The sequence below is a fragment of the Petromyzon marinus genome, chromosome 60, assembly GCF_048934315.1.
Source record: "Petromyzon marinus isolate PM22_M1 ecotype Great Lakes invasive population chromosome 60, UKy_Petmar_22M1.pri1.0, whole genome shotgun sequence".
In the NCBI taxonomy this organism is placed as follows: Eukaryota; Metazoa; Chordata; class Hyperoartia; order Petromyzontiformes; family Petromyzontidae; genus Petromyzon; species Petromyzon marinus.
Window position 1 is genome coordinate 8,682,992 of NC_133726.1, and position 27,756 is coordinate 8,710,747.

At 50.1% G+C, this 27,756-nt stretch overlaps 2 protein-coding genes across 8 annotated transcripts; one reads left to right on the forward strand and one right to left on the reverse strand.

The window, feature by feature from the left end:
* The first annotated feature begins 3,956 nt into the window (after window positions 1–3,956).
* Window positions 3,957–21,007, forward strand: ZUP1 (zinc finger containing ubiquitin peptidase 1). 7 transcript variants are annotated; one of them, XM_076053342.1, is made up of 12 exons: window positions 3,957–4,380; window positions 5,980–6,060; window positions 6,580–7,163; window positions 8,919–9,051; window positions 10,147–10,248; window positions 10,945–11,057; window positions 12,708–12,876; window positions 14,965–15,162; window positions 16,182–16,350; window positions 16,925–17,091; window positions 17,867–18,120; window positions 18,844–21,007. In XM_076053342.1, the coding sequence occupies exons 3-12, from the start codon at window positions 6,585–6,587 to the stop codon at window positions 18,889–18,891; spliced, it is 1,932 nt and encodes a 643-aa protein (XP_075909457.1). In that variant the 5' UTR covers window positions 3,957–4,380; window positions 5,980–6,060; window positions 6,580–6,584; the 3' UTR covers window positions 18,892–21,007. The 7 variants fall into 7 exon arrangements, with proteins under 7 accessions (XP_075909457.1, XP_075909459.1, XP_075909456.1 ...); XM_076053344.1 differs by having other exon boundaries at window positions 5,980–6,033; XM_076053341.1 differs by having other exon boundaries at window positions 3,957–4,292.
* On the reverse strand, window positions 20,241–27,540 carry RWDD1 (RWD domain containing 1). Its single transcript, XM_032976835.2, has 7 exons — window positions 27,301–27,540; window positions 24,580–24,648; window positions 24,016–24,146; window positions 23,581–23,724; window positions 22,660–22,795; window positions 21,368–21,430; window positions 20,241–20,774 (listed from the first exon to the last, which is right to left on the reverse strand). The coding sequence occupies exons 1-7, from the start codon at window positions 27,368–27,370 to the stop codon at window positions 20,650–20,652; spliced, it is 738 nt and encodes a 245-aa protein (XP_032832726.1). The 5' UTR covers window positions 27,371–27,540; the 3' UTR covers window positions 20,241–20,649.
* Window positions 27,541–27,756: the final 216 nt, after the last annotated feature.

A 27,756-nucleotide genomic window follows, 5' to 3' on the forward strand; every position in this document is an offset into this window, starting at 1 on the left:
ACAGTACCGCAGGCTGCTCAGTGTCCTGACCCTGATTTTATCCCACCTTTAACTATTGTCCTCGGTGTGCGTTTGACGCATTTTGCAGTTGTTGTGTTCTTTCAACAAATGTTTATCTGGGTGGTAGCGGTATTGCCACGCGTGCCTTTAATCCAGCGCCGTGGAGGCAGCGAGGGTTGTTGGATCACGCACAAGTGTTGTGAAACTCCCCGTGGGAGTCGGGGTACCATACCCGGGCTCGCCAGAAGAAGGCAGTACAGCAAATTGCCTAATCGCCATCTGTTTGCATCTGTACGGGGATAGAGTGTTTCTCCCTCGCGTGCGTGGGGGTTTCTCTGGGTTTTCCGGTTTCCTCCCACTTGTATAATGAACGGACATTGGCTGAAAACATCTTTAAAACCCAAATGCAAGACCCTCCTGAAAGAGCCACATGCCTCAGTTTGGCGTTCCTGAATAAATAAGTAAATTATGATATTTAATTAGATTCAGCAGGGGGTTTCCGCTATTATATTCCTCTTAATCGCAGGGTAAACATTTGTGCATAATTAGAGGGCGTTTTGCAGATCCAACAGCTGCTGCGGGTAATAGGGCTGCAGAGCAGGGGAGTTCTGTAATGTTGCTGTGGTGATGTCATATCTGCTTAAATCACTCCCTTCTTAAAATGCATTTAATTCTCCACGAAATCTCCGAGTAAAATATGTTGTATTTTTGTTTTACGATATGTTTTATATAGATGTATGTGATGCGGCCCTTTGGTTTGCGAGCGCTTATTGCACCAATTTCCTCTAGGCTGGTATGCAGGGGGTCGTGGGTTCCATCCTGACCCTGACGCCTGCTGTATATTTGGAGTCTCCATCTCTCTCTCATCATCATCACGGTGGCTAGGAGATGTTAACTCCCTCGCCTGGTATACAGGAGGTTGTGGGTTGGATCCCCGACCCTGACGTCTTTATATTTGGAGTTTGCGTGTTCTCCCTATGGTCGAGTGGATTTTTCTCCGCGTCTCTCCGGTTTCCCCCACCACATTTAGAAAAATGTCCGTTTAGACTTTAGAGTATTTGGCAACCGCTATAAATTTCCACACGATAAGCCACTTCGTTGAGTTATCATTTGTGATGGCCAGGTCGCGTCTTTAAAAAAAAGAACTGGAATAAAACTTGATTTGAAGCTTTCGTGACTGCAGGAATTACTCTGTGGTTGTTTCGGTAAAGCCACGTAGAAAGAAAATAAATTAAATAATAAAGTACGACGTTTCTATTGCAACACAAGCGATCGTCATCAGGTAGAACTAAATTTGAGAGAGAGACAAAACACTGACACACAGACACAGAGACACAACATAGACACACAGAGACCCAATGCCTCTGTATCGAGGCCTTAAATAGAGGAGGGGGGGGGGGCATTGGGTCTCTGTGTCTATATTGTGTGTCTCTTTCTGTGTCTGTGTTGTCTCTCTCTGCTTGTGTGTCTGTCTGTCTATGTTGTCTCTCTCTGTGTGTCTGTGTTGTCTCTCTCTGCTTGTGTGTCTCTCTCTGATTGTGTGTCTGTCTGTGTGTCTATATTGTGTCTCTCTCTGCTTGTGTCTGTCTGTGTGTCTATGTTGCATGTCTCTCTCTGTGTGTCTATGTTGTCTCTCTCTGATTGTGTGTCTCTCTCTGATTGTGTGTCTGTCTGTGTGTCTATATAGTGTGTCTCTCTCTGATTGTGTGTCTGTGTTGTCTCTCTCTGATTGTGTGTTTGTTTGTGTGTCTATATTGTGTGTCTCTCTCTGTGTCGATGTTGTCTCTCTCTGATTGTGTGTCTGTCTGTGTGTCTATATTGTGTGTCTCTCTGTGTGTCTATGTTGTCTCTCCCTGTTTGTGTGTCTCTCTCTGTGTCTGTTGTCTCTCTCTGCTTGTGTGTCTGTCTGTGTGTCTATGTTGCGTGTCTCTCTCTGCGTCTATGTTGCGTGTCTCTCTCTGTGTCTATGTTGTCTCTCTCTGCTTGTGTGTCTCTCTCTGCTTGTGTGTCTGTCTGTGTGTCTATGTTGCGTGTCTCTCTGTGTGTCTGTTGTCTCTCTTTGCTTGTGTGTCTCTCTCTGTGTGTCTATGTTGTTTGTCTCTCTGTGTCTGTGTTGTCTCTCGCTGCTTGTGTGTCTGTCTGTGTGTCTATATTGTGTGTCTCTCTCTGTGTGTCTCTCTCTGTGTCTATGTTGTCTCTCTCTGCTTGTGTGTATCTCTCTGTGTCTGTGTTGTCTCTCTCTGCTTGTGTGTCTCTCTGTGTGTCTATGTTGTGTGTCTCTCTCTGTGTCGTCTCTCTCTGCTTGTGTCTCTCTGTGTGTCTATATTGTGTGTCTCTCTCTGTGTCTGTGTTGTCTCTCTCTGCTTGTGTGTCTGTCTGTGTGTCTATGTTGTATGTCTCTCTCTGTCTGTGTTGTCTCTCTCTGCTTGTGTGTCTGTCTGTGTGTCTATGTTGCGTGTCTCTCTCTGTGTCTATGGTGTCTCTCTCTGTGTGTCTCTCTCCGTGTGTCTCTGTGTGTCTCTCTCTGCTTGTGTGTCTGTCTGTGTCTATGGTGTGTCTCTCTCTGTGTCTGTGTTGTCTCTCTCTGCTTGTGTGTCTGTCTGTGTGTCTATATTGTATCTCTCTCTCTGTGTCTGTGTTGTCTCTCTCTGCTTGTGTGTCTGTCTGTGTGTCCATGTTGTGTGTCTCTCTCTGTGTCTGTGTTGTCTCTCTCTCTGCTTGTGTGTCTGTCTGTGTGTCTATGTTGCGTGTCTCTCTCTGTGTGTCTATGGTGTCTCTCTCTGTGTCTCTCTCTCTGTGTGTCTCTGTGTGTGTCTCTCTCTGCTTGTGTGTCTGTCTGTGTGTCTATGTTGTGTGTCTCTCTCTGTGTCTGTGTTGTCTCTCTCTGCTTGTGTGTCTGTGTGTCTATATTGTGTGTCTCTCTCTGTCTGTGTTGTCTCTCTCTGCTTGTGTGTCTGTCTGTGTGTCTATGTTGCGTGTCTCTCTCTGTGTGTCTATGTTGTCTCTCTCTGCTTGTGTGTATCTCTCTGTGTCTGTGTTGTCTCTCTCTGCTTGTGTGTCTGTCTGTGTGTCTATGTTGTGTGTCTCTCTCTGTGTCTGTGTTGTCTCTCTCTGCTTGTGTGTCTGTCTATGTTGCGTGTCTCTCTCTCTGTGTCTCTCTCTGATTGTGTCTGTCTGTGTGTCTATATTGTGTGTCTCTCTCTGTGTCTGTGTTGTCTCTCTCTGATTGTGTGTCCGTCTGTGTGTCTCCGTGTCTGTATTTTGTCTCGCTCTCAAAGTTAGTTCTACCTGATGACGGTTGCTTGTGTTGCAATCGAAACGTCGAATTCTATTATTTAATTTATTTTCTTTCTCCGTGACTTTACCGAAAGCACCAATGAGTAATAATCGGCATAGCTCAGTGGGCCTTACCTGGTAAAAAATAAAAAGTTTAGTTTTAGTATAAAGGAACTCAATTATGCAATCTCTATGAGGTCAATAGCGAAGGAGATTGGTCTCCACACTCGCAAGATTAACAACATTTAATAATTATCATCAGGCCTCGTGGTGGAATGTGCAAGTCTCTAACTGTGATCCACTCGTCTCTCTGTATAAGCTGTGAAAAAAAGGGCCATTAGTCCGACACGTCGCCTATCATATATGGTTCTATCTTATTGTAACGATAACACGCCTGTAAAGCCCTTAGCAGTGCCCCGCCTTATTAACAGACCAATTCAGACCTTCTTGGTCAACCCGTGCCCCTTATAAATCTCAACGTTCATCCTACAAAGCCCCATCACAAGGGAGAAACACAAAACTGAGACACAACATTTTGTTGTTATTGTTGTTGTTGTTGCCCGTATTGAAACGCCGTGTGGACCTGCAAACTCAGTTTCCCTGCACAAGAGCACGGAGTTGTGAACCCTGTGGGTTGACACGCGATGCAATGAAACAGTGTCACTCACAGTCGAGATCGATTGCTCATTAGCATAATGGGCGTGGCATGAGGGTAACGTCACCTCGCGAGTCCGGCACGCCGGCTCTTCGGTGGTTTCGGGTTCGTCGTCCCGTGCGTGTCTCGCATTTATTACTTTACGTTAACTTCGCCATAATTAAAGTGACGGCGATTCCCGGCCGTCGGTGGCTGCGTGTGTGAACCTCGTCAAGGAGTTTCGTTACGGAAGTCGGAGAGGCCCGGTTACCGTGGACGGATTGAGAGCGACTCCCGCGGGGTCCCGGGGAGACCGTCCTCGACTAGTTTCCCTGCCGGGGGGAGACGCCTCACCTCCCGCCGGGACTGCCCGCGCCGAAGCGTAGGCCTCACCGACACCGATCCTGCGCGTTGTTAATTACGTTAAAAAAACACATTTCCGTGTTTGACTTTTAACGTCTGCTGAGTTGGTGAGAGACAAAGAGGGCTTGTTTTTGTGGGGCTGTTATTATAATGTGTTATAATGCCGAATTTCGGAGTTTCCCTACGACAAACAGCAATGTTCAGCCCTGTCCCGCCTCGACATCGCGTTCCGTTCGCGACACCGATTTAAATATCGAATCCCTCGAAACGATCACTTTGCTTTTGCAAACTTCCACTCTGCATTTGATGACGTTCGGTCAAACTCGTTTACTGCGCATCGATTAGCGCGGTTGACAACGTACGGTGCGAAAGAAGTTCAACATATATCGGAATCTGAATACTTATACCGGAGGAATCCGATGAGCTATGAAGCTCTTCTTTTGCCACAGATGTCCAGTAGATGGATACATATGTACACGTCTCAGAAACGCGACGTGATTATCACGCGAATGTTTTCGAATCTACGTGCTCCTCTCTGTATCGAGTATATTTACATAATATTTATCCATTTACATCCTGTAATTGGCGTTATATAATCAGCATCATGTATTGAATCGTATAATATTGCGTAATATTGACTGTGTCGTGATCAAGTCTTGAGGTGGAGAATTGTTCTCGTTTGTGTTTTTGAAGACTACGTTTGATAATGACAAGAACCATTAAGCGTATCTGTAAATGAGGAGAAACCTCATCATAACTGAGAAGTCAATCTTTAAATTAAGAGAACCCTCATCACAGCAAAACAATCAAACGTGTAAATGACAGGTAACCCCATCATAACAGAGAGATCAGATCCGTAAATGATGAGAAACCTCGTCATATCAGATTCATCGGTTCGAGTCAAGCAACATACCAATGGGCCTGACTACGTTTTCAGTCGGTGTGTATTAAACTATTAATACAGTACCGTATACCAGTACCGGCTGGGTCACGTAGCCCGCATTCCCAGCCACCGCGTGCCCTAACAGCTTTTGTTCGACCGGATCGAGGGGGCTTAACAGTGAGCGGCACGGGCTAGAGAAGAGATGGAGTGGTGTGGTACAGGAGGACGTGGAGCTGAGTGGACTTGCCGATGACTGGTACCAGCGGTGTCAAGATCGGCCTCTGTGGAGGAGGCTCGTGAAGGACGCTACTGGGCAGTTGGAGGCAGTCGCCCTCCAACAACAACGGAGGGCGGAGGAGCGACGCTCATAACAACGCGTAAAGCACCGGGCGGATAAAGCACAGCAAGTTGGCATCGTAGGGGGCACAGGTGGTGCATCAGCCAGTCATCTCAGTCAGTCGACCCGTGCCACCTGGGTCTGCCCCGTGACCTCCTGCCGGCGGGCGTTCGACACTTAACGTGGCCTCAACGTGCACCTAGCCTGGCACAAGCGTCGTGGTGACGTCACCGCCACTTAGTGGCAAATGGCTTTTGTTTTGTACCAGCTGTGACATAGACCAGAAGAATGATAACGAACAGAGAAAAGGAAGCTAAAGCTAAACGGTGCGAGATACTTGGCACATTTTATTTACAGAGAGGCAGAAAGAGGAACAGATTAGCCGAGTACAAACCCGTGTCATCTCGTTTACCCCATGCAATACTGTACAGTATGGAATCACACATGTACTTTGAGGCTGATATAAATGCACCTGTGTATTTGTAGAGCGATTTTATCCACTGCTGGATGAGAGCCTCCCACGCCGTGCGGCTCGTCGGGGTAATTTTATCATACTTCACCGGACTGGTCAGTGCGGGATGGTTGAAAATCACTTGCATATTACCTATGTGGTTAGAACTACATCGCAGCATCTCCCCCCCTACTGTGACACGACTGCAGACTAGAATCGTCTGTAAAACATGGCGCCTTCTTTATGGCCTTGCACTATAAGAAGAGCATGAATACCACGTGTGTTAAACTTTTTATTTGATGGCAATAAGGATAGACGTGGGAGCATAGAAGTACATTACAGCAATTGATTTGTTTGTGCACCGCCACGTAGCCACTGCGCCACCCCCTGAAAAATGATAAAATTTACCATCGAGGAAGGTACCTTCATTCGCCTGGCTTTCCCAGCTTACCCTGTTTAAAAAGCCTTCTCTTTCCTAGCAAGCATGCCCTTGGCCAAACACTCCATACACTCCTGCTCTAGTCACAGTGCCACCACGAAAGTGCTTCGTTTTTGTTGTCGCTTAAGTAGACACCCACGTTGCATTGGCTTGCCCAGCTCACCTACCTACACCTGTTTGCTTTCCTTGCTCTCAGGGACCATGTCCTCGGCCACACACTCGTGCGTCATCTGCGGCGAGGTGGGGCTGTCGGCGTCCGAGGTGCAGATGCACTTATTCATCCACGCCGAGGTCTCCCCCTCGTGCCCATTCTGCTCCCTGTCGGGCGTCTCCCTCGACGAGCTCCACTTCCACATCGCCGTGGCGCACGCGGAGACGAGCGCGAGCGCTGGCGCGCCCTCGCCGTTGCCTCCGCCGCCGCCACCCGCCAGTCGGGAAAACGGAGCGCGGGGTGGGGCGGATGGCAGAGAGGCTGACGATGCGCTGAGTTCGGCTCGACCGGCACCTTCACAAGGCCCCTGGAAGTGTCGCAGTCCCAGCGGCGGCCAAAAGGCAACATCCTCGCCGGACGGTGCCGACACGGCCGACGGCGCTAAGCCAGTGGTCGCCGCACGAGCCGCGGACTCGACCCGTCCCCGTGGGGAGAAGTACGGGAGCTTCCCGGGCAGGCTCGAGGAATCCCGGAGTGAACGGTGGCATTTAGAGGGCGGCGTCTCTGAGTGTGGCCCCAAGGAGGCGGAGGCTCCGAGTCCCTCACGTTGCAGACGAAAAGGCGTGGAGGTGCGTTGCTGTGAGATCGTGGTTCGTGTGAAATTGTTATGGGAGTTGATGGCTTTGTTATCGACTCTGTTGTTTTTACGTGCGGCCTTTTTTGTCAACTCACTGGTTGATGAGGGCCTCGCCACGCCATGCGGCTCGTAGTTATTTTGATATCATACGTCACCCCACTGGTCAGTGCAGGTTGGTGAAGGCAGGAAGCATCGACGTCAGGACAAAATAAGTTCTTCTTTGTTTTTGCTGCATTGATCTCAGCTGCTCGCAACATAACCCCACAGCAGCCAACAACCAATTTGGCAAATTCTAAAATCACCATCAAATTATTCAAATCGCAGTTACACCCAGCAGCAATCATTGCCACCTACTCGCAGGTGCTGAGTCACTTTGTTGCACACATTTCATTTCATTTATTTGGTATAGCTTTGTGAGCCATTCGGCTCTTGAATCGGGTGCAACCGCAACAAACAAAAAAAAACATGAACAAGAAAACACCTTAAAGTAACTATGTGACTGTGCAAACAGAAAATCCAGGGAAAAAAAAAACAGCAAAATATTCCTGAAAAAGCACCATACACCAACACTGTGTGCAAAAATCCCAGTGGGATGCAAGTCAAACAACAACAACCACAATACAACTTAGATTACGGCCATCATTCTAACTCCGTACTACAACAAACAAACATGGCCAAACCAAAATAAAGCCATAAAAGCAATATAACAGTGATCATAGGAACTGTGACCGAATTTTCACAATAAACGACGTAACATGTAACACCAAACCCTAGAGCCACAGCTGGCTGCATGAGTCACTCCACAACAACAGGAGCATCAGTCGGAGTATCAAATTTTTCAATGCACCTTTAAGATCAGCACACTAAATCAAAATACAGCTAATACTTTGCAGCAGTCATCCGGAGCGAAACATTTTATTTTATTTTAGGCAACTGAATAGCAGTGGCAGCTAGGGGTGTACAACTCCTCTAGAGCAGTTTTGAATGAAGATCTCATAGGTAGTGATTCAAGTTGCAGTTTATTGGCAATAGCATTCCAGACCCTGGGAGCATCAATAGCAAAGGCCCTTCCTCCAGTTTTGTACGGCAATAGGGAATGTGAAGCTGGTAAATGAGCGAAGACCTGAGGTCAAATTTGTTATTTGAAACAGAGAGGAGATCCAGCAGGTAGTCTGCGGATTTTTTTGTAAGTACATCGTGAATAAATAAGATCTGGTGCACAAGCCGTCGAACATTAAGAGATGTTAAGTTTGACCCAATGTAGAGATCACAGTGGTGAGTCCTATATGGGCAGTTCAATGCAAATCTTAAGGCCGAGTGATAGATGGAATCAAGCTTCTTCAGTACAGTACTTGGGGCGGATTTATACACGATGTCACAGTAAATTTTGATTTAAAGCTTTCGTTACTGCAGGGATTCATATTCTTGGTTCTTTCGGTAAAGTCACGTAGAAGGGAAACAATAAAATAAAAATATAAAACAATAAAATTCTCACGACGTTTCGACTGCAGCACAAGCAATCATCATCAGGTGTGAAAACCACAGCAACAAAATTTGAAAAAAGTGGCGTTTTTTTAACGTTAGCACCACAGAGAGCGATTTGGCAGTTATTCAGATGGACAAGTCCATCTACGTTCGGAAAAGAGGAGGGGGGAGACGAAAATAATGGATGCGGTCTGAAAGCCACCGTAAGTGTGAACAATCAGTTAAGACCACCGTGCATTGATTGTTCACGTACGTCTCGTAGGACGTACGCGTGGAGTGCCCGTTCTGCGGGCTGAAGGAGTCGGGGGAACAGCAGATCCTGCAGCATTTGCAAAGTGTCCACGCAGATGCCATGGACACTCCTCAGAAGGCCGCGTCACGACCGCCAAGTCAAGGTACCGGAGGTTTAAAATGCCTATGACGCCGATGGCAGTCGTAATTAATACAAATGTGAACGTGCGATGCGCCGCACAGCATTCGCTCGCTCTCTAAGAGACGGATAGCGACTCGTAGGTGCCGGGAACCACAGACAAGCAGGAAGGGCAGCTATGCGGTGAGCCGGTGCCAACAAATTGCCTAAGATCTGCGGTCCTCTGTCTATAAAGGTGTTATCAGTCAATTAATAAGCATTTGCATGTGGGAAGAAATCGGAGCGGCCGGAGAAAACCCATGCATGCGAGGGGGAAACGCAATCCCAAACAGATGGACACAGGTGGAGTCCGCACTTTGCTCCACCGCGTTCTCGCCGGCGACCCAGTGTATGGCTCCTCCTTGACCCGCAGGGGAAGAGAGTTTGTCAACGTGTGTGTGCGACCCACCAACCTTCGCCGCCTCCACAGCGCTGGATCACGGGCGCGTGTCACCATTGTCCGGGCTCGCTGCTGCGGAACACTTCGACTTGTCTGCAACGATAGACCCCACCACTTCCCCCTGCGAGGAGATTTCCCTTCCTGTGTCTCGTGACATAGGACTCCATGACGCTGGAAAATGAAGCCCATGGCATGATAGGTAGGGGCGGTGACGTGGACCATTGGAAGCTCGTTTTGGCACTCCCTGCCGAGGTTTGTGGTCTGAATCAGGCAGGCTTCCCCCGGTAAATGATGCGGGGTGTATTAACCGAAAAAAATATGCGTGCATCTGCCTACACACGGTGGACGTTATAGATCCCACGACGTAGGCCATGTGTGCCGGCATCTTGGTCAAAACCTTCCAAATATTAGATATTTCTCGCAATGCCACGTAGCAACATTGTCCTCGGAGCTAACCTTGTGCCGCAAAAGGACATCTGCCACCAGGGGATCCCTCTCGGTCAAATTAACCCCCACGATCCCTCAACAGCACGGGGAGGTCCTCCATCCAGCAGTGGATTGACAAAGAGGCCCGTGCAAAGAGGCCGCTTATTTCCAGTGTCGGCGGAGAGTGTCTGGCGGCCGGCCATAGGGGGGTGCTTTCACAAGCGGACGCGTTGCCCCGCGGACGCGTCTCTGTAGGTGGGGAGCGGACCGTGGGCAGGGCCGCGTGTCCGCTTTGCGACGCCACCCTCTGCTCGGAACGGGAGCTGCAGCTGCACGTGGAACAGCATTTCTCCGGAGGTTCGTCACCGCTTCACCGGTCACTGATTTTTAGATGCGGAATCTGTTTTCGATTCCAAAAGCTGGCGTGGTAATCAATTATAATTTATCGAATTTTTTGTTTGTAACGATCGGACCAATTGGCACGCGAGAGCACGTGCGCATGCTTCTACGTGCGTGCGTCGGTGCGTGCGCGTGTACGTCCATGTGCGACAATGCGAGCTTGTGTACGCGCACGCGTGTGGGCTTTTGCACGTGCGAACGTGTGTTTGTTTGTGCATGTGCGCGCATGCGTGTCTACACTACACCCCCAGAGGGTGCAGTGTAGCGGTTAGCGCTACGCTCAGGCGGCCCGAGTTCGATTCCCGCTCACAGCCAACACCAGTGACGGTTATCTGAACCAGTCCTGGGCATCCCCTTGGTTGACTTGGCCTAAAATGAGTACCTGGTGTAGCGGTGGTGTAAAAACATCGCCACTGGGGAGGGCAAAGGCGGCAGGGCATGGTGCTGGCCACCCACCCCCTCGTGTTGCCGTGCCGGCCTTCGCAGCTACTCACTGACAGCACTTGCCCCCACAGTCTGTTGCAGGCTACATGGGGGATCTTTGCCTTTGTGCGCGTGCATGAAATGCGTGTGTAAACGTTCGTGAGCACTTTTGCATGCCTGTGTGAACACGTGTGTGTGTGTGTGCGTGCGTGCGTATGTCCCGGGATACAGGCGAGGCTGGCGTACTGGAGGATGAACTGCTGGCCGAGGCGCTGCAGAACGAGGAAGTCGTGCGGCGCCAGGAGGAAGACCGGCGAGAGAGCGAGGAGTTCCGTCGCCTGCAGGTGTGAACGAGCGCGGGCGTGAATCGCGGAGGCAGCGGCAGCACAGTGGGATACGGGGCGGGCCGCGCCGCCAGCCTTAAGCCCACTTCACCATTGCACACAATATGCTCGCCGCTAATGAACCACGGATACCTCGGTTGACCTCGACAAGGAGCATAAATCATCATCACGCAAAACTCCGGTCGTCCTCGCGGCGGCTTCAGGCCAACCATGGAACAAAGACGGTCACTGTACCGCGCGCTTTCAGATGCGCTTCCGTGGCTGTCTGGAACACTCTTCCTTCAAACAAAGCCACTGGAGCTGTGCACTTTTACATCGAGATTTAAAACCAATTTCTTTAAGAACTGTTTTTCGTGTTTAGTTTATTGTGCGTCCCCCACACTTTGGAAGAGCACGGCTACGTGCGGTGCGAAAGAAATGTTATATACGTAACTGATTTCTACTGGCCTACTTGACGAGACGTCGCATTGCCAGCATGGCAGAGAGGAAAGAATGGTGCCTGGCGTTTTGTTATAGTCTCATTTATTCCCCTCTGTTGGTAACTGCAGTGGTTGGCAGCCCATCCTATGCCACTCACCTGAAACCCGCCACTCTGGAAATTTAAACCTCATTTGAAAAAAACTACATCATAAACTTCAAAATAACCCCTCATTCATTAAGGAGTTAGGTACATAAAAATGTATGGGTGCTTCAAAAAAATGTTAACACTCACATGGGACTATCATTTAATGTGAAAACAGATAATACACTGTAACATGATAATAGCTTCAAAAAGCCAGTCTCCACTTGTTCGCCGTCGTTGTCAACGCGTGCCTGGAATCCTCTCCAGGTGGTCTCCAGAGCCTGGAGGCACAGTGTTAACATTTTTTTGAAGCAGCCTGTATATCCACATAAAGCCGAGAAATTTCCGGCAATCTGAAACACATTTCTCGCAATCTAAAAAATTATTTTGTTTCAGATTTATCCAAAATCGGAAGTGACCTAACTTCTATGACATCATCTGAGTGACGTCTCGTGGCATTCGGTGATGTCCCTGTTGTTAGCACGAAGGATGTATTTTTTATATTTGGACGTGGTTGAAATAATCCAAAATCGATCCGAAATTTTCAGGAAGTGCAATCCATCACTCAAATCACCAAACAATTCCCGATACGCATGTTTTCTGGAGGCACAAACGAAATCCATCTGGCGACTCCAGACGCCATCATTTTGCTTTCCAAACTCAACGTTGAGCCATAAACCCGGTCCGTTGAATTCTAAATTTGCATTCGCAAAAAGATTTGGTCAGTGAGGTGTTACTGTGCCGTCACTCCAATCGTGAATACGATACTGCCCGCGAAGGTCCGTGGGTCCCTTCCCTCTCGCCTGGATATCTGCGAAACCTCCTGGACATCTGTGGAAAAAGAGCTTTATAGCTCATCGAATTCCTCCGGTATAAATAAATATTCCAATTCCGGTCGACCCGGCCAAAGTGGGTACGTCGACCTCGCGGGGGGTGGGTGGGGGGGGGGGGGTGACGTGGGGCCGCGCCAGCGCGCCGTTGCCACCGCCGCCTCAACAAACCGCGCCGTTGTGCCCGCTCGCCGTTGTGCCCGCTCGCCGTTGTGCCCGCTCGCCGTTGTGCCCGCTCGCCGTTGCGCCGTGCGTCAGCGCGAGCACGGCATGGACGGGCGCGGGGGCTTCGCGCGCCAGGCCCAGCGCAGCCTGGAGAGAGACATGGAGCGCGGCGTCATCTCCCCGCTGGAGCTCCACGAGCGCCGGGCGCAGCTCCTGGAGGACCTCGCCGACGGCCGCGACAACGGCAACACTCGCACCGCCGGTGAGCGCCCGGCGACACCGCCGACGCTAAGCACGCGGCGTCCGGCGGCGGGGTAGGCCAGACAGAGGTTGACTGTGTAACCCCTTCTTACCTGGTAATATAAAACAAGGCACCGCGGTGGCGAGATGTGAACTGCCTCGCCTGGTATGCAGGAGGTCTTGGGTCCGATCCCGACCCTGACCGTGCTGTATATTTGGAGTTTGCGTGTTCTCTCCGTGGTCGCGTGGATTTTCCTCCGGGTCCTGCAGTTTTTCCCTCCACATCAGGCATTTAGAGTATTTGGCTGCTATACATTTCCACACGATAAGCCACTTCGTTGAGTTATCATTTGTGGCCAGGTCGCTTCTGAAAAAAAGCTATGTCGCTCAGTGGGCCTTACCTGGTAAAATATAGTACTTTTCTAATCAATTCTCATGCCCACGAACCATTGAATCGTCGATACAGTAAAACCTTGGATTGCGAGCATAATTCGTTCCGGAAACGTGTTTGTAATCCAAAGCACTCGTATATCAAAGCGAATTTCCCCATAATAAATCATGGAAACTCAGATGATTCGTTCCACAACCCAAAAATATTCATATAAAAATTATTAATACAAAATACCTTTTTATATTTTTATTATGTAAATTTAATATAAAGTAATCAAATGTATTAAATAAATTTAATCGTGGCTGGTGTGAGGGAGACGAGGGAGAAGAGGAGGAGGGTTATTGTGTAAGACGACTTTCACTTGCAGTACAGTTACTAAAGAACAGTCACTACACTTGGACACAAAATAAAAAAATGCTTAACACACACACGTGGTCACAACACTATAGTAAACAGTATACGCTCGCACGGATGTTGACTATACGAGTGAGGCACGCCGAGTGAGACCGAGCATGGGAGACGATGACCCACAATCCCGCAGCGAGAGAAAATAACCAACGGCTCAGTTGTGATCACGTGACGCTCAGCAGACAAAACGTATACTGTCCGTACTACTCGTATTGCAAGACCTCGCTCGTTTATCAAGTTAAAATTTCTATAAAAAAATGCTCGTCTTGCAAAACACTCGCAGACCAAGTTACTCGCAGTACAAGGTTTTAATTTATAATAATTGGTATATTTTTTACAGTTTATACGAATTATGAAACCTTCCCCGTTCCGATGACGTACGTTTTTCTTCTGATTACATTTTAAATGACGTATGTGTACATGTCCATCATTGGTACGGAACCGATGACGTACATGTACGTCATCAGAACGGAACTGTAAGAAAAAATCAAATAACTTTATCGGTACTGAGGCTCCCACAAGGACATGCGGAAGGGGGTGTGGCACAGTTTGGCGCCAGCTATCATAGAGTGCGGTCGTGTCGCTACAGTTCGATGCGGCGAGTACGGTGTCTTCAAGAAAACAACCGTGCTACGCCTCTCCAAATAAAATTAACGCTGAGCCGCTCGCATGTTCCGAGATTCGGCGGTGAACGGGACACCGCAGTCGGGTTACAGGAATGAACAAGACTTGAATGATTGGGGCAGAACGAACAAGACGGAACGACGCACGACGTTGAACACACGAGGAGGGGGGGCTGTTAGCCGGGCAACAATTCACCGATTTAAATCAACTCCTCCCGACGCACAGCACTCAACACGCTTGGGGGGTTAGGCATGGTGCCATCTCATTGTGCAGCTTGGAATGTATCATTAAGATGATTAATTAAATACTTCAAGCCTAGCGTTGTTAATGGGTGCACCACAGTCAGTCGAATTGGCAGGTCACATATGGTGGTTAATGCTTGGATGCTCCCACCTCTTCCAATACGTCCATTCAGCGTGGAAGAGTAGACCAAAATACCTCATTGAGAGGCTCGCAAGAGCTCTCTCCGGTGGTGGCCCTTCCACCAGCGATGACATGAGCACGCAATTGCAGGCCTGCAGCTTCATCGACCTTTTAAATCCCTCCCGAGTACAAGCGCGTGTTAAGAATCTACGCCCGCGTTAAGAATCTACGCGTACGCACGAACGCCTCTGGTCCTGTGCTAGAAGAAGCCTTTCCCTCCCCCTGCCGCCCGGCACTTGACCGCGCGCACTGCGGGGATCCCAGGCCTCACGGCGGCGCTCGCACGTGTCTACGGCACGGGCGCGGCGGTGCGGGACGTGGCGTGCGTGTGGCTCGCTGCCGACACGAGCCACTACCGGGGCGATGGCGGCGACCGGGGCTGGGGCTGCGGCTACAGGAACCTGCAGATGCTCATGTCGAGCCTGGCGCGACTCGACCGCTTCAGCTTCCTGGGGCTGCAAGGTGCAAACGTGGGCGTCTACCTCCTCCCCGCGCGCCCTGGAAATCTGATAGTCGAACAGTTTATTTATTTATTTACAGGGTGCCTATCGCTCGAGGCTCAAGATGTGGTTTTGGGAAGAAGAAAAAAAACGGCGACAGAATGAAATGATGTAGGCGGCGTTGGGCGTGCTATAAGGGTTGAGGAACGAGTGGCCGTGATCGAAGGGTAATTGGGGATCACGAGAGGGTATGGGGAAGGACGGGAAGGACTGGAGGAGCGAGGGGAGGGAAGAGAATGGGCAATGGAGAGTTAAAGTTGGGTTGCTTCCATAATTTTTTTGCCGTACTATATATCGGAATTTAAGTGCAGTGAATAAGGGTCATTGCCCGAAACGTCGCCTCGTATATTTGTCCTCTTTAGGCAATGTTTTAACAAAGCCGAAACAATAATGGTGCGTTAAACGCTTGCACGCGTGACGATGTAATTTCTAGATTTGAAGCTTTCGTGACTGCAAGGATCCATACTCTTTGGTTCTATTCGGTAAAGTCACGTAGGTAAAAAATAAAACAACAAAAATCACGACGTTTCGGCCACAACACAAGTGGCCTTCATCAGGTGAAGGGGACCGTACTGTCACGAGGACAGCGTTGGAGTGAAGACCTGGGCTGGACTGTCTTCACTCCAATGCTGTCCTCGTGACAGTACGGTCCCCTTCACCTGATGAAGGCCACTTGTGTTGTGGCCGAAACGTCGTGATTTTTGTTGTTTTATATTTTACCTACGTGACTTTACCGAATAGAACCAAAGAGTACGATGTAATTTGTTTGGCTATGTCGGGTGGTGGACGAGTGTACGGCACACTTTTGCTAGATCATTACATGGCCTAACCAGAAAAGCAAATGTGATGTTTCGTCGATTGACCTGGATAATGTGCAGACAGAACAAAGTTCCGCTTTATGTATGCGTCGTGGGTTTGTATACAGCTTAGTCCCACGAGGTTAAAGTTCATGCCGCTCCCCTCTCTGGCCTGGTTTGGCAGGCGGCGCCCGGATGCCGGGAATCCCGCGGCTGCAGGCGCTGGTGGAGGAGGCGTGGGAGCAGGGCTTCGACCCGCAGGGGGCCTCCAACTTCGCCGGGAAGCTGCGGGGCACGCGCGCCTGGATCGGCGCCACGGAGCTCTACGCCCTGCTCACCTCGCAGCGAGTGCGGTGTGTGCGGTGCGACCGGCAAAGGCCGGTTACACCGTGTTGTTTTATGTAGCTATGGGAGGGAAACCCATGCGGAGCAGGGGGAGAGAACATACAAACTCAACACAGAACGGCGCCCAAGTTGGGAATCGAACCCGGGCGATTCTTGCCGAGGCAACGGGCGTCACCGTTGCGCCAGCTTGCCGCCCTGCCGCCCTGCTTTTCCGTGTTGATTTGGGCGCCACGGTGGCAAGATGTTATCTCCCTCGCCTGGTATGGAGGAAGTCGCGAGTTCGATCCCGATCCTGACGATACCTGCTGTGTATTTGTAGTTTCCATGTACTCTCTCTCCCCGTTGTCATATGTATGTTTCTCAGGTTCCTCCAGTTTTTCCCTCCACATCACGCTTTTAGAGTATTTGACTGCTCTAAATTCCCACATGATGATAAGCCACCTCGTTGAGCCATCATTTGTGGCAGCCAGCTCGCTTCTGAATAAGAGCTATGTAGCTCAGTGGGCCTTACCTGCTAAAATAAAACAGTTTATAGTTTAGTTTGACGGTCTCCCATCTGCTCCACTGGTCCCGCGTGCGCAGCTGTCGTGTCGTCGACTTCCACCGCGCCACGGGGGAGGGCGGCACCCACCCGCTGCTCTTCGCGTGGGTCACGGATTACTTCCGGGGCAGGGGTCATGAGAGGGCGCCCCCGCCGGGTCAGCTCGTGGTGTCCACTCGGCTGCCTCCGCTCTACCTGCAGCATCAGGGTGAGACCTGGCGCGCAAACGAAAATTTGCCAGCGTTCACGAACGTTCGCTGGTGGTGATAATCATCATCATCATCGCCGCCGTCGCCACTTAATTCATTCCGCGCCACCGTCCCGTACATCTTGAGGCACGAGAGCAAAGGGCTTTTTGAGATAATTACTCACTGAGGAAGTCATTGTAGACGAAATACAATGTTTGCAAACAACGCAGTATCGACAATTTACACGTAACAAAATGGGAAAGTAAATATAATAACAAGCTACACTGTGCTCGGGCCTTCTCTGAATTGCCCACTTGGTACAGTTGAAGAGGAGTCGGAGGCTGTTTAAGCGCTTCTTTATTCTTTAAACCACAGCCACACTCGTTCCTAAAACCAACCCCAAACACGCGTTTAACAGCCCCTTTTTAACCCCTCCATCTCCGTCTCGCACGCCGAGTCCGTGTGACGTCAGTGCCCTTTAACCCTTGACCCCCGTCTAGTGTGTTCCCGTGCGTGTGATTGGTGTGTGCTATGCTGAGTACGGAGATTTCATGTCTGCATGGTGCGAGTGCGTGAGGATGGCTCGCAGATCCCCGACACAGTCACCAATAATATTAACGTTGCTGATGATGACGATGCAATTGATGCTGCTGCTGCTGTTGATGACGATGATGCCGTTTCTGAGGTTGTTGATATCGCTGCTATTTGTCGATGATGTTTTTGCTTAGCATTTTCACACTGCTGTGAACGAGAGCCCTCCTTAATCTTCTTGACCTTTCTGACCTTGCTGTGCAGGTCACAGCCGCACGGTGGTGGGGCTGGAGGAGAGGCGAGATGGCACTGTGTGGCTGCTAATCTTCGACCCGGCGCACAGCGCGCAGACAACGGACCGGCTACTCCGTGCCGCCACCGGTAACACCGCCGTGGCCACTGCCGCCGTGGCCACCGCAGCTCTCCGCCCGTTCCGCCGGCCCCTCGGGGCCTTGCGGCACCGCCAATACCAGGTTCTGGCGGCCGAAACGACGGAGCTCACCGACGCAGAGAGAGAGGTCAGTGCGTACGAGACGCATGGCCACACCCCCCCCCCTCCCTGACAGAAAAGAGGGCACGGCCTTATAGGGGAGTGGGCGGTCAGAGCGGATGCCCAGGGTGCAACGCTAGGAGGGGTGCCAAATATTTATTCAGTATAAAACCGGGGTGATAAAGCTTTACCTTATTGAGCACCAAATAGGATTGTTTTCATATCTTTGAAGGGTAACTACACATTAACACAGATCTCAAGTCACTTCTGTCACTGTGAGACGCCCTTGCAAACTATAAACGGTGTTGTTGCCAGGTCGAAAATATTCCCCCCCAGCACCCGATTAGTGCGGCTAAGGTGCTGGCAGTGGTGGACAAATATCGGTTGTGGGCCGCTTCGGAGCGTTAAGGCCTCGATTCCATCTCAAGCCGTAAGAAACGAGGCTCACCGGGCCGTAGATTCCTCGCCCCTTTCTCTTTTTTTGTACGCGACATAAAAGCGTGAAACGTATATTGGGCTACCCCTCCCTAAACCGTTGCCATCTCTCAACAAATAACAACGCCCAGGGTTACCACCAGCGGAATATTTTCAAGGGGCGATTCGTCACTCGTCGTCGCAGTCCGGTCGCAAATCACTCCACCGATTTCTCTCCATTGCCCGCATCCCTCGCTGCGCACTCCCATGCCCGGCACGTACCAATTAACTTCCCTCTCTCTGTGCCATCGTTGTATTCTTTGTTCTCCATACGCAGGCTCGTCGCACGGCTTCCCAGATTTTCATGGCCGAGAGGATTCCCTGAGACACGCTGGTTGGGGGACTGCGTGCCGGCCCGCTCCCTGCCGCCCCTATGAGCAGGGGGAGAACCCTCCAACCCTCCCGCCACCACTCGACACAGCCGAGGACGCCTTTGCCTCGCTTTGCTGCAAGAAGTCACGAAAGTTGACGAGACTAAAATGACGATGTCAGGATTTAGGACGGCCGTGGCGTCTGTGGGTAGATAGCCACAAATGCATTGCTGTTTGGATATTTGCCGCCTTTGTTCGCCAAACGTGTCTGGTGCCTTTTGTATATGGACAGGGTGGTCCAACATCGTCAAGTTAAGAACATTACAGTGGCTCGATTCATTGCCCTGCAGGCTGGGAGATCGTCGATTGAGGATCGGCCGCCAGGCTGATGGTGGCATGAGGTCGCGCTTTCTCACTTAACAGTGGGCCGGGTTAAGGCTGCCATCTTACACTCAAACATTACAGTGAGAGCTGCAGATATTCACCAAGTCTGCCCAGGGATTGATCACAGAATTTTTTAAAGCTTGCAATAAAGCGTTTTTATATTTTTAAAATATATTTTAAGTATGGTTGTGACTGTGCACAATGACGCCCGTGTGCCTATGCCAGGGTTCAGCCCGTCCTGTTAGTGTAGCCACACCACGTGATACTCATACCCAGCCCTGAGATGAGGAAAAGATTTAAAGTGGTGGATGATGTCTGATGACCGAGCAAAGCTGGTGGTAAATGATCATGATTAATGACCTCCGATTAGCAGGGTTCGCTACGTACAGTGCGAAATTTCAACATCCATACCTGCATTGTGAATGTTGTGTTGTGGGTTTACTCTCCAACACACCCGTGTGCTGTACTAGTACCGAATTGGCACGTTTTGTTTACCTTACTAATTGGCTGTGTCCGGTGGTTTAGGGGTTTAACGACACATTTACGCAATCTAGCCCAAAAAAACCTGTCTTATGAACCTACATAATCGATTCTCCTTCCTTGTTTCTCCTCTCATGTGGGCCTGACCTTCCTGCGCTTCTTCTACACTCACTCGTACTGGGCCATCATCTCCAACATCCAGTCCGTCGCATCCCCGACACACCACCTCGCTTCTCGGTCTGCCTGTCCCTTTACACCTTTTGATAATTGACGATTATGTTTCAGCGGTTTAGGGGAATTGAGACATCCCAGCATAGACGCTTGCTATGTCAAAAACATATCTTTGCTGATGACGATTTGTAAATTTCGTTGGTATTTGAATTCATAAAAGGAAGCTCGATTGCCATACCAGCCGTGCTAGATCTTGGCCCTGGCGAAGTCCCCATCGTTATCACCGTTGAGAGACGCTGTCATCACAAACGATTCACCCCCTCGTGCGTCGATGTAAAAATGTTTATTCCGGTGTTGCGTCGCTGGTTGTCACGATGGGATGCAAGGCGTGCACACGAGCGGGTGAATCGACGAGCGAGCTTCAAAATAATTAGGCCATTAATACTTTGTCATTGTGTGCACTACTGCGCTTGTCCGACGACAGTAACATTAGTGCCTGGAGGATTCCACCTCCCGCGTTGTAAAACAAAGGCAGGCAACGCTTCAAACGGAGCCTCGTGCATATGAAGCCGCCAGGTGAATGAAGACAAAAGAATCGACACGCTATCGTGGAGGCCTCTGGTACTCCACGGGACACGACATTGCACGCACGCAGCCAGTGTCGACAATCGCGCTCCTCCGACGCGTCGGGTAGGTAGAGTATTTTTTTTTGTAGTTTACTCGAGCGTGGGGGGCTCTCAGTTCTCGTCACTGTCCAGATCGGCGGGGTTAAAGGTCGGGTCCTCATCCTCATCGTCGTCTTCGTCAATGTCCAGGTCCTCCATGTCTTGGAAGAGCGACTCGTCCACCTCCACGTTGTCTCCTGCGCAGGGCGGGGGAGGGGTGCGGGCGCATGAATCCCACTGCTCACGGCTTCCGTGTAGCGCGGCAAGGAAGGAGGTGACTCGTGGCAACACCAGAAGCCACACCCGCACGCACGTGTACTATACAATGCGGATTTATATTGCATGGACATTTTCCCCACATCTCAAGGCACTGTACAGAAAGCTGAGCATGTTTGTTTTGTAGATAAAGAGGCGGTCAGAGTCTATCCGAGCCTGGGTCCTCGCGTGAGTCTTTACAAAACAATGTGAATTTACAGAGCAGCGTCTGAAGATGCTGGCTGGGGGAAAGGCGGCCCACAGAAAGCGGCCAAAACACCTCCCACGGAGCGAAGGCTGACTTGGAACTTAACATCAAGCACTGGGTGCGAGCGCACAGCCCGATCTGTGGGTCTTCCCTGCACCTCCGATTAGGGCAGGTGGCTACGTACGGTGTGAAAGCAGTTTGGCATACATTCGTACGCCTCGGGGTGCTGACTACCAGCGTTCCCATTTCTGCCGCACCACCCGGAGCAAATGAGTGTGTGAAATGAAAGTGGGTCCAAGACGCTGCCAAAAGGCACCGCCCTCGTACCTTCCTCCAGAAACTGCATGTCGGACGTGTCCAGGTTTCTGTCCGTCTCAAACAGCTGCTTCCCTGCGTTTCGAGAAAGAGAGATGGAAGTTGGCGCACGTGGGTCCATTCAAACATCAGCGGTTATACTCGAGGCTTATGCTAAAGCAGGGGTGGCAACCTACTTTCCATTCGTGATTATCCATCACTGCACAAGTGATCGTCCGTCACTGAAGCATATTAGCTGAACTAATTGTGCACGAGGCAAATATTTTCGACTCGACAACAACACACGCGTTCAAGTGACTTCTGTTAGCACAAGGGCCCCTCTGGGTAGATGGTCAATGCGCATGTTACTTTTCACTTTCAAAATTCATTGTGCTATACGTTGACGCTTCCACATCTGTGGTGCCTGCCTTCATCAACCAATGCTACGCTACATTCGTTTACTGAGCTAATACCGAATACAACATGTAATTGAGTCAAAATAAACACGATCTAACAGGCAGATATATACAGTAGACTCGATTATCCGCGTGCAGTTTATACGATTTATGGATTAACCGCGCACCTGAGATTGACAAATTAATTACTCGTGGATTTTCCCTTTAGCCCAAATTAATCGTCTAAAAACAGTTATACATGTTATTCTTGGAAATGTTTATTTTAAGTCACGTGCTTAAACCGAACAAATATGTGCTCCAGTTAATCCTAAATCCACGTGATCGCCTCTACAGTACAGTAGTTGCATATCTTTACAACAGTGGGCGGAGTTTGATTGATGTTGATTGGCGTGGCTCTGCTATCACCCACTTAGTGGCCCGAGTCTTCTGTGTGGGAGCAGGAAAGTTATCACGGAGCACATGCGTCGATCGTTAGTATTCGTTCTAAATCGAAATCGTCAGTTGTGCTTACAAAAACAGAAATACCTATATTAGTGATTTTTTGGGATAGAGATCTGCAGAAAATTTATATTTTTTGGTTATCTGCCATTTTTTATTATTCGCGGCCGTCCTCCCCGTCATTAGCGCTGCTAATCGAGTCTACTGTATACGCAACTTCTGTAATGAAGCGTCTCAGCATGACCATATTATTCAACTCGCAAAAATATAAAGATGTAACAGGTAAAGGTGCAGCCCTGCAATTGGTTGCTCATGCCACTGCTGGCAGAAGGGGCCTCCACTTGAGGGAGCTCTGGAGAGAGTACCCTGCTCTGATTAGCCTACTCACTGACGCTAGGCAGACAGTCCTGGGAGAGATCGGAGTACCCACACGCTCCCCGGCCACATGCGGCAGACGTATCGTGACGATACCTGAAAGCTTCGATTTCCCAATTTGCTCCTCCTCTCGCAGTTGTTTCTTCTTTTTCATTTCCAACCTCTCTTGGTCAAACTTCGCCTTCCAGGAAAGGAAGTTTTCGATCGTGACTGGTGTGCCATGGAAGGTTACCTAGGGCAACACACCGGGTGGGCGATCACGGTATAAGATGCTGTGCTGTGACCATGTACGTATTTTTCGAGCGCTCTCTGATGTGTCTTTTCGGGTTGCGCCGCGTGTCCTCCGATGTTTTGCTCCACACGTGCTGGAGCTGAAGAATCTCGCACCACTTGGGAGTGAAATGTCGGACATCGTGCTGAATAACAGGTGGCACAATCCGAAAACGCATCGGAGAGCTAGGCGGCACAACGGTGGAAACAAAATGACATTCCAAACATTACCCGCAAATTGCTCATTTGGAATATAAATAGCGATCAAATGCCTCCCCAAGTGGCAGGACCCTCTGGGAAAAGAGTAATGATACTCAGTGAGGCTTTCCTGGGTAAACAAGCGTGATAATAATATTAGGTTATGACGAGTACACCCAAACCGCAAGCTAAACTTAAAAACGAAACCAGGTAAGCCCCACCGAGCTGTGTCGCTTTTTGCAGAAATGACGTGGCCACAAATAATAGCCCAACGAAGTGGCTTATCATGTTCAAATTTATGGCAGCCAAATACTCGCAACGCATGCCTCTAAATGTGGAGGGAAAAACCGGAGGAGCCAGAGGACCCGGAAAAAAATCCACACGACCACGGGGAGAACATGCAAACTCCAAATATACAGGCGTTAGGGTCGGGATCGAACCCATGCCCCTCCTGCATACTAGGCAAGGTAATTAACATCTTGCCCCCCCTGCAACAAGTGGAAGAGGCGCTCCCGCTTGGCCACGGCATAGCTCAGCTCTCGTCCGTACCTTTTCGGCCTCCTCAGCCTCTCGCTGTTGCCGCTGCAGGTCCTCCTCTTTGCGCACTTTCATCTGATCAACGAGCTCATTGAGTCGCTCCTGTACGGCGGATGCGAAGGTGAAAATCATCGCCATGCCCAGGTTCTCCGTGGCCTTGGTATTGCACACGTGACACACGTGACACACACAAGCGCACCGTCAAATTTCGGGCACAGCACCCAATTTCTTGGTTGAGGCGACAAAAATCTTCGCAAACGTTCGACTGAAGAAAACGCGTCGGCAGCACAGCTCCACCAGGCTGTCTTTGCACAGCTTAGTTGTGCAGTAAAAACAAAGGTATTTTTGGGTCATCGTTGGCCCTGTTCAAGCACAGATGTGCCAGTGGACAAAGAGGTGGGAGGTTCTGGGTCATCACTGGCACTGTGCCAGCGCCGACGCCCCTACCTGCTCCTCCAGCAGCCGTGTGATGTCGGCGACATCTTCGTCCATCAGGTTCTCCTGGCCGACCACCTCGAAGAGCGGAGGTTCGTCGGGGTACTTTTCCACGTATGTGAACTTGAGCGTGACCTGCACATCTGCGCAACGCAGCGCAACCGACGAGATTACGCTGGGTGCGGCGCGGTGTGGGTGGCTGTGGTTGGTGGCAGTTGATTAAGAGGGTTGGTGGTGGCAGTTACGTAGGGTGTTGAGATAGTGGTGGTGATGGTGGTTGAGTCAGGTGTGGGAGGTGTGGGAGAGGTGGTGTTGAGTAGGCTATTGGGACGGTGGCAGTGGGTGGTATTGGTTGGATTGGTGATGCAGGTGGTTGGGTTGTGGTTTGGTGGTGGTGACTGGGTGAAGTTCTGGGACGGTGGTGTCACATGGCATAAGTGACGTTACTTCGCGCGAACGCATTCATTTTACAAAACGTAAATGGTCGAAAATCCAAAACATGATAAGTCTTGAAAAAAACTAAAGATTTGAAATCCACAACCCATCCCGAGTGCATTATGAGTAATGTGGTCATACCTTGATTGCTGTCGTCTCCGATGTCAGAAGTCAGTGTTATCGTGAAGGCTGGTGGTGCCACTGTCAACACTGCCAAAGGGTGACAATATTTGTTAGCATGTACCATAGATTTTCAGAGGTTTTTTCCATAATTTTACTCAAATGGTGCTATTGCCATCAATTATATTCCTATTCAAATTCATACAACGAGCTGCGCACCTCCTTTTGTCAGAGGACAGCCCTGTCAGATGATCCATATAACCACTCTACAAGTATATCCAAGGTCATTTAAGCAGGCCTCTATGTTCACACAAGAGGCACACATATTACTTGCATGTCAAGCAAACCAAACCATTTGGTTCTCAGAGCTGGAAATGGATACTTTTGTGTGTGTAACTCACTTAACTGAAACCCCGGCCCGATTTGAACCCATGACTTCGGTGGCCCTGGCTCATTATCGACAGGGCATTATCCCCAAGTCACCCAACCATCTCACCAATACCCACTCAATCGCCTTGACTGTTGCGTCACACTTAAGGAGAGCACTGTACGTAGCAACGTGCGAACTCTCGTTTAATCGCCTGGATTTGAACCCAGGATTTCAACGGTGCCGGCTGAGGATCGCCTAGCAGGGATCTCCATGCTACGAAGATCCCCAAAGACCCGTGCGTTACACGAGTGCCTGGCTAGGATTTCTGACAGCAGAGCCTGTTTCGACTTGCGTGTGACTACTATTAAGCACACGTGCATGCATTAAATACAAAAAATACTGCAACGATGCAGGCAAAGCGCTGAGATGTGTTTAATTACAGTGGGCTCGATTAAAGCAATTTTGCAGATCAAGAATTCAAGCAGCCTTTCATGAGACCCAAATGAATAATTGGTCTCGCACACACCCACACATTGATTTAACGTTGAATAATAAACATATAAATAGACCTCAATGGTTCATAATTTGAATAGCTTCTCACATTCAGAGGCATTAAATACATTTCAGTCAAATAACAGTACGTACTATAAATACGAATATAAATATGCTCATTATGGCACTAGCCCGAACAAGAAACAGTATTCCTAACTCTGGCATCAGCTGTTTGTGAGATTACTCTTCAAGCAAAGGTTACCAGTCAAATCTCCCGGCGTGACAGCTGCAAATACCACCGCCACTTCTTCCCAGTTTAAACAGGGTACCGTGTCCATACCGTGTCAACCCATATGGTATACCTGTACAAAGAGATTGAGTGTTCAGGTCCATACAGCGTACAGCCACTTCAATACGGGAAACATAAAAAAATAGGTGTTTCTCCCTTGTGATGGGACTTTGAGATTTATAAGGGGCACGGGGTGACCGATAAGGTCTGAATTGGTCTGTAATAAGGTAGGGGCACTGATAAGGGGTTGACAGGTATGCATGTACCACAGTTAATTGATCGTCAGGTCACGTATGGTGGGGTAAAATGTGGGCATTCCCATCTCTTTAATTTCTGGCGTGGAAGAGTAGGCAAAATACCATGTAGAAAAGAGCTCTACAGCTAGGAGATTCATCTGCCAGCAGTGGTGTAATAATAATTAAATTCAGAGAGCGCTTTTCATCGAGGATCTGAAAGCGTTGTACAGGACACAGCAGCAACTGAGCGCGTCTTGAGACATTTCATGGCTGCGTCTTTAAAAATCACTCGGGGTTTTTTTTTTCCTCAAGGAAAGGCGAAAATTCAAAACAGGTGTGACAAAAGAACCCACATAAATTGTAATCTGAATCCTGATACCACTGAATTGAGTCCGTTTATCTAAAAACACGGTACTTTAATGGCAAATTGTTCAGCCAGAAATTAAAATATTACTGCATTGCTAAAACACTCTCGTCACGCGCAATCACGCAACCACCCAGGCCCTATAACGTAATTACATGTCAAGATGACGGATTAAAGAGATAAATATATCGCAGTCGCATGCGCGTGGGGCTTGGTATGGAGATAAAAAAAACACACACACACGTGTATATGCAAGCGAAGATAGACCGGCCCTCACTCAAAACCTGGACAGGGCTCTGTGGAAGCAAACACTTACCCCGCACATCCCGATAAGCACGGTTGTCTACGTTCCGTGCGAAATAAGTTCAACAAACGTACACGACGCGTAGGAATTTCAGTCTCGGTTGTCTTAGTGGATCAATGGTCAAGAGCACTGAGCTCTGGCATGGCCAGGCTCCAAAGTTTGAATCCGCGCAGTTGGCCCGTCAGTAAGACGGCTTCACGAGCGTGGTGGGGGGGGGGAATTGTTTCTCTGAGCCCCGTGGTCAATCACCGCATGCAGTGAACTTGAAGCAAGTGGCACGGCGGCTGTGAACCAGAGACGCACCCTGACAGGGCTGACACCAGCAGACCACGCTTGGCTCACCGTCTCCGATACAGCCACTCGCCGAAACCTTCGGCGAGTGGGGATTTACAGCAGGAAGCCCCGGGGCTTGAGCCCAGCTTCTCGGCAGTGCTGGCTCAGTGAACCATGACAGAGCCGTCGTGAAACGGTAAAGTCGCCCACACACCCCGAGCAGTTCTGGCGCGGCACCCAGCACACTGCGCGCATCGTGAACCCCCGCTCGGGTTCTGACAACACCGAGGCCTCGTCGGCGAGCTCGCGCAGCCCCGGGCTCTCCTGCTTTCACCGCCCGTGACGGATCCGATCCCCCGGCCGTGCGGGTCAGGCAAGGCGAGGGCTCCGCACCTCGGCGCACCCGCAACCCACCCGAGAAGCAGTCCGGGTAGATTGACTCGAGCGCTTCCAGCTCGTTCCTCTGCTCCTCCTCGTAGTCCATCGCGGTCGACTTCGCCCGCCTAGTCCCCCATAGGCCGTACAATCGCGGCGCGTGGAAAGTGGAGGTGTTGGTGGTGTTGGTTGGTGTTGGAGGAGAGAGCGACACGTGGAGTCGACGCGCGACTGCTCGAGTCTGGCTCGCGGCGTCGCGATCGCGCGATCGGCAATCTTCAAAGGGGCCGCGTGGTGCCGCGGGACGTTCGCTGTGCCAGGCAAGGGCGAGCCTCGACTTATGAACATTCGACTTACGAACTTTCAGAGATACGAACTTTCAGAGATACGAACAAACCTGGTCCGTACGTCCAGGTTGCCTGTTCGGACCGAGAGTCATAAGTTTAACCGCCGCGCAATAGATGGCGGTGGTGGCATCTACATCTGCAGAACGTG

Excerpts from the sequence above, each read along its gene's own strand:
- ZUP1 (XM_076053342.1), top strand. The coding sequence starts at position 6,585 with ATGTCCTCGGCCACACACTCGTGCGTCATCTGCGGCGAGGTGGGGCTG. Across the intron at positions 10,249-10,944 it reads GGAACAGCATTTCTCCGGAG|GCGAGGCTGGCGTACTGGAG; the intron begins GTTCGTCACCGC and ends CCCGGGATACAG. Across the intron at positions 17,092-17,866 it reads GCTCTACCTGCAGCATCAGG|GTCACAGCCGCACGGTGGTG; the intron begins GTGAGACCTGGC and ends CTTGCTGTGCAG.
- RWDD1 (XM_032976835.2), bottom strand. The coding sequence starts at position 27,370 with ATGGACTACGAGGAGGAGCAGAGGAACGAGCTGGAAGCGCTCGAGTCA. Across the intron at positions 21,431-22,659 it reads TGGGAAATCGAAGCTTTCAG|GGAAGCAGCTGTTTGAGACG; the intron begins GTATCGTCACGA and ends CTCGAAACGCAG. Across the intron at positions 20,775-21,367 it reads CATGCAGTTTCTGGAGGAAG|GAGACAACGTGGAGGTGGAC; the intron begins GTACGAGGGCGG and ends CGCCCTGCGCAG.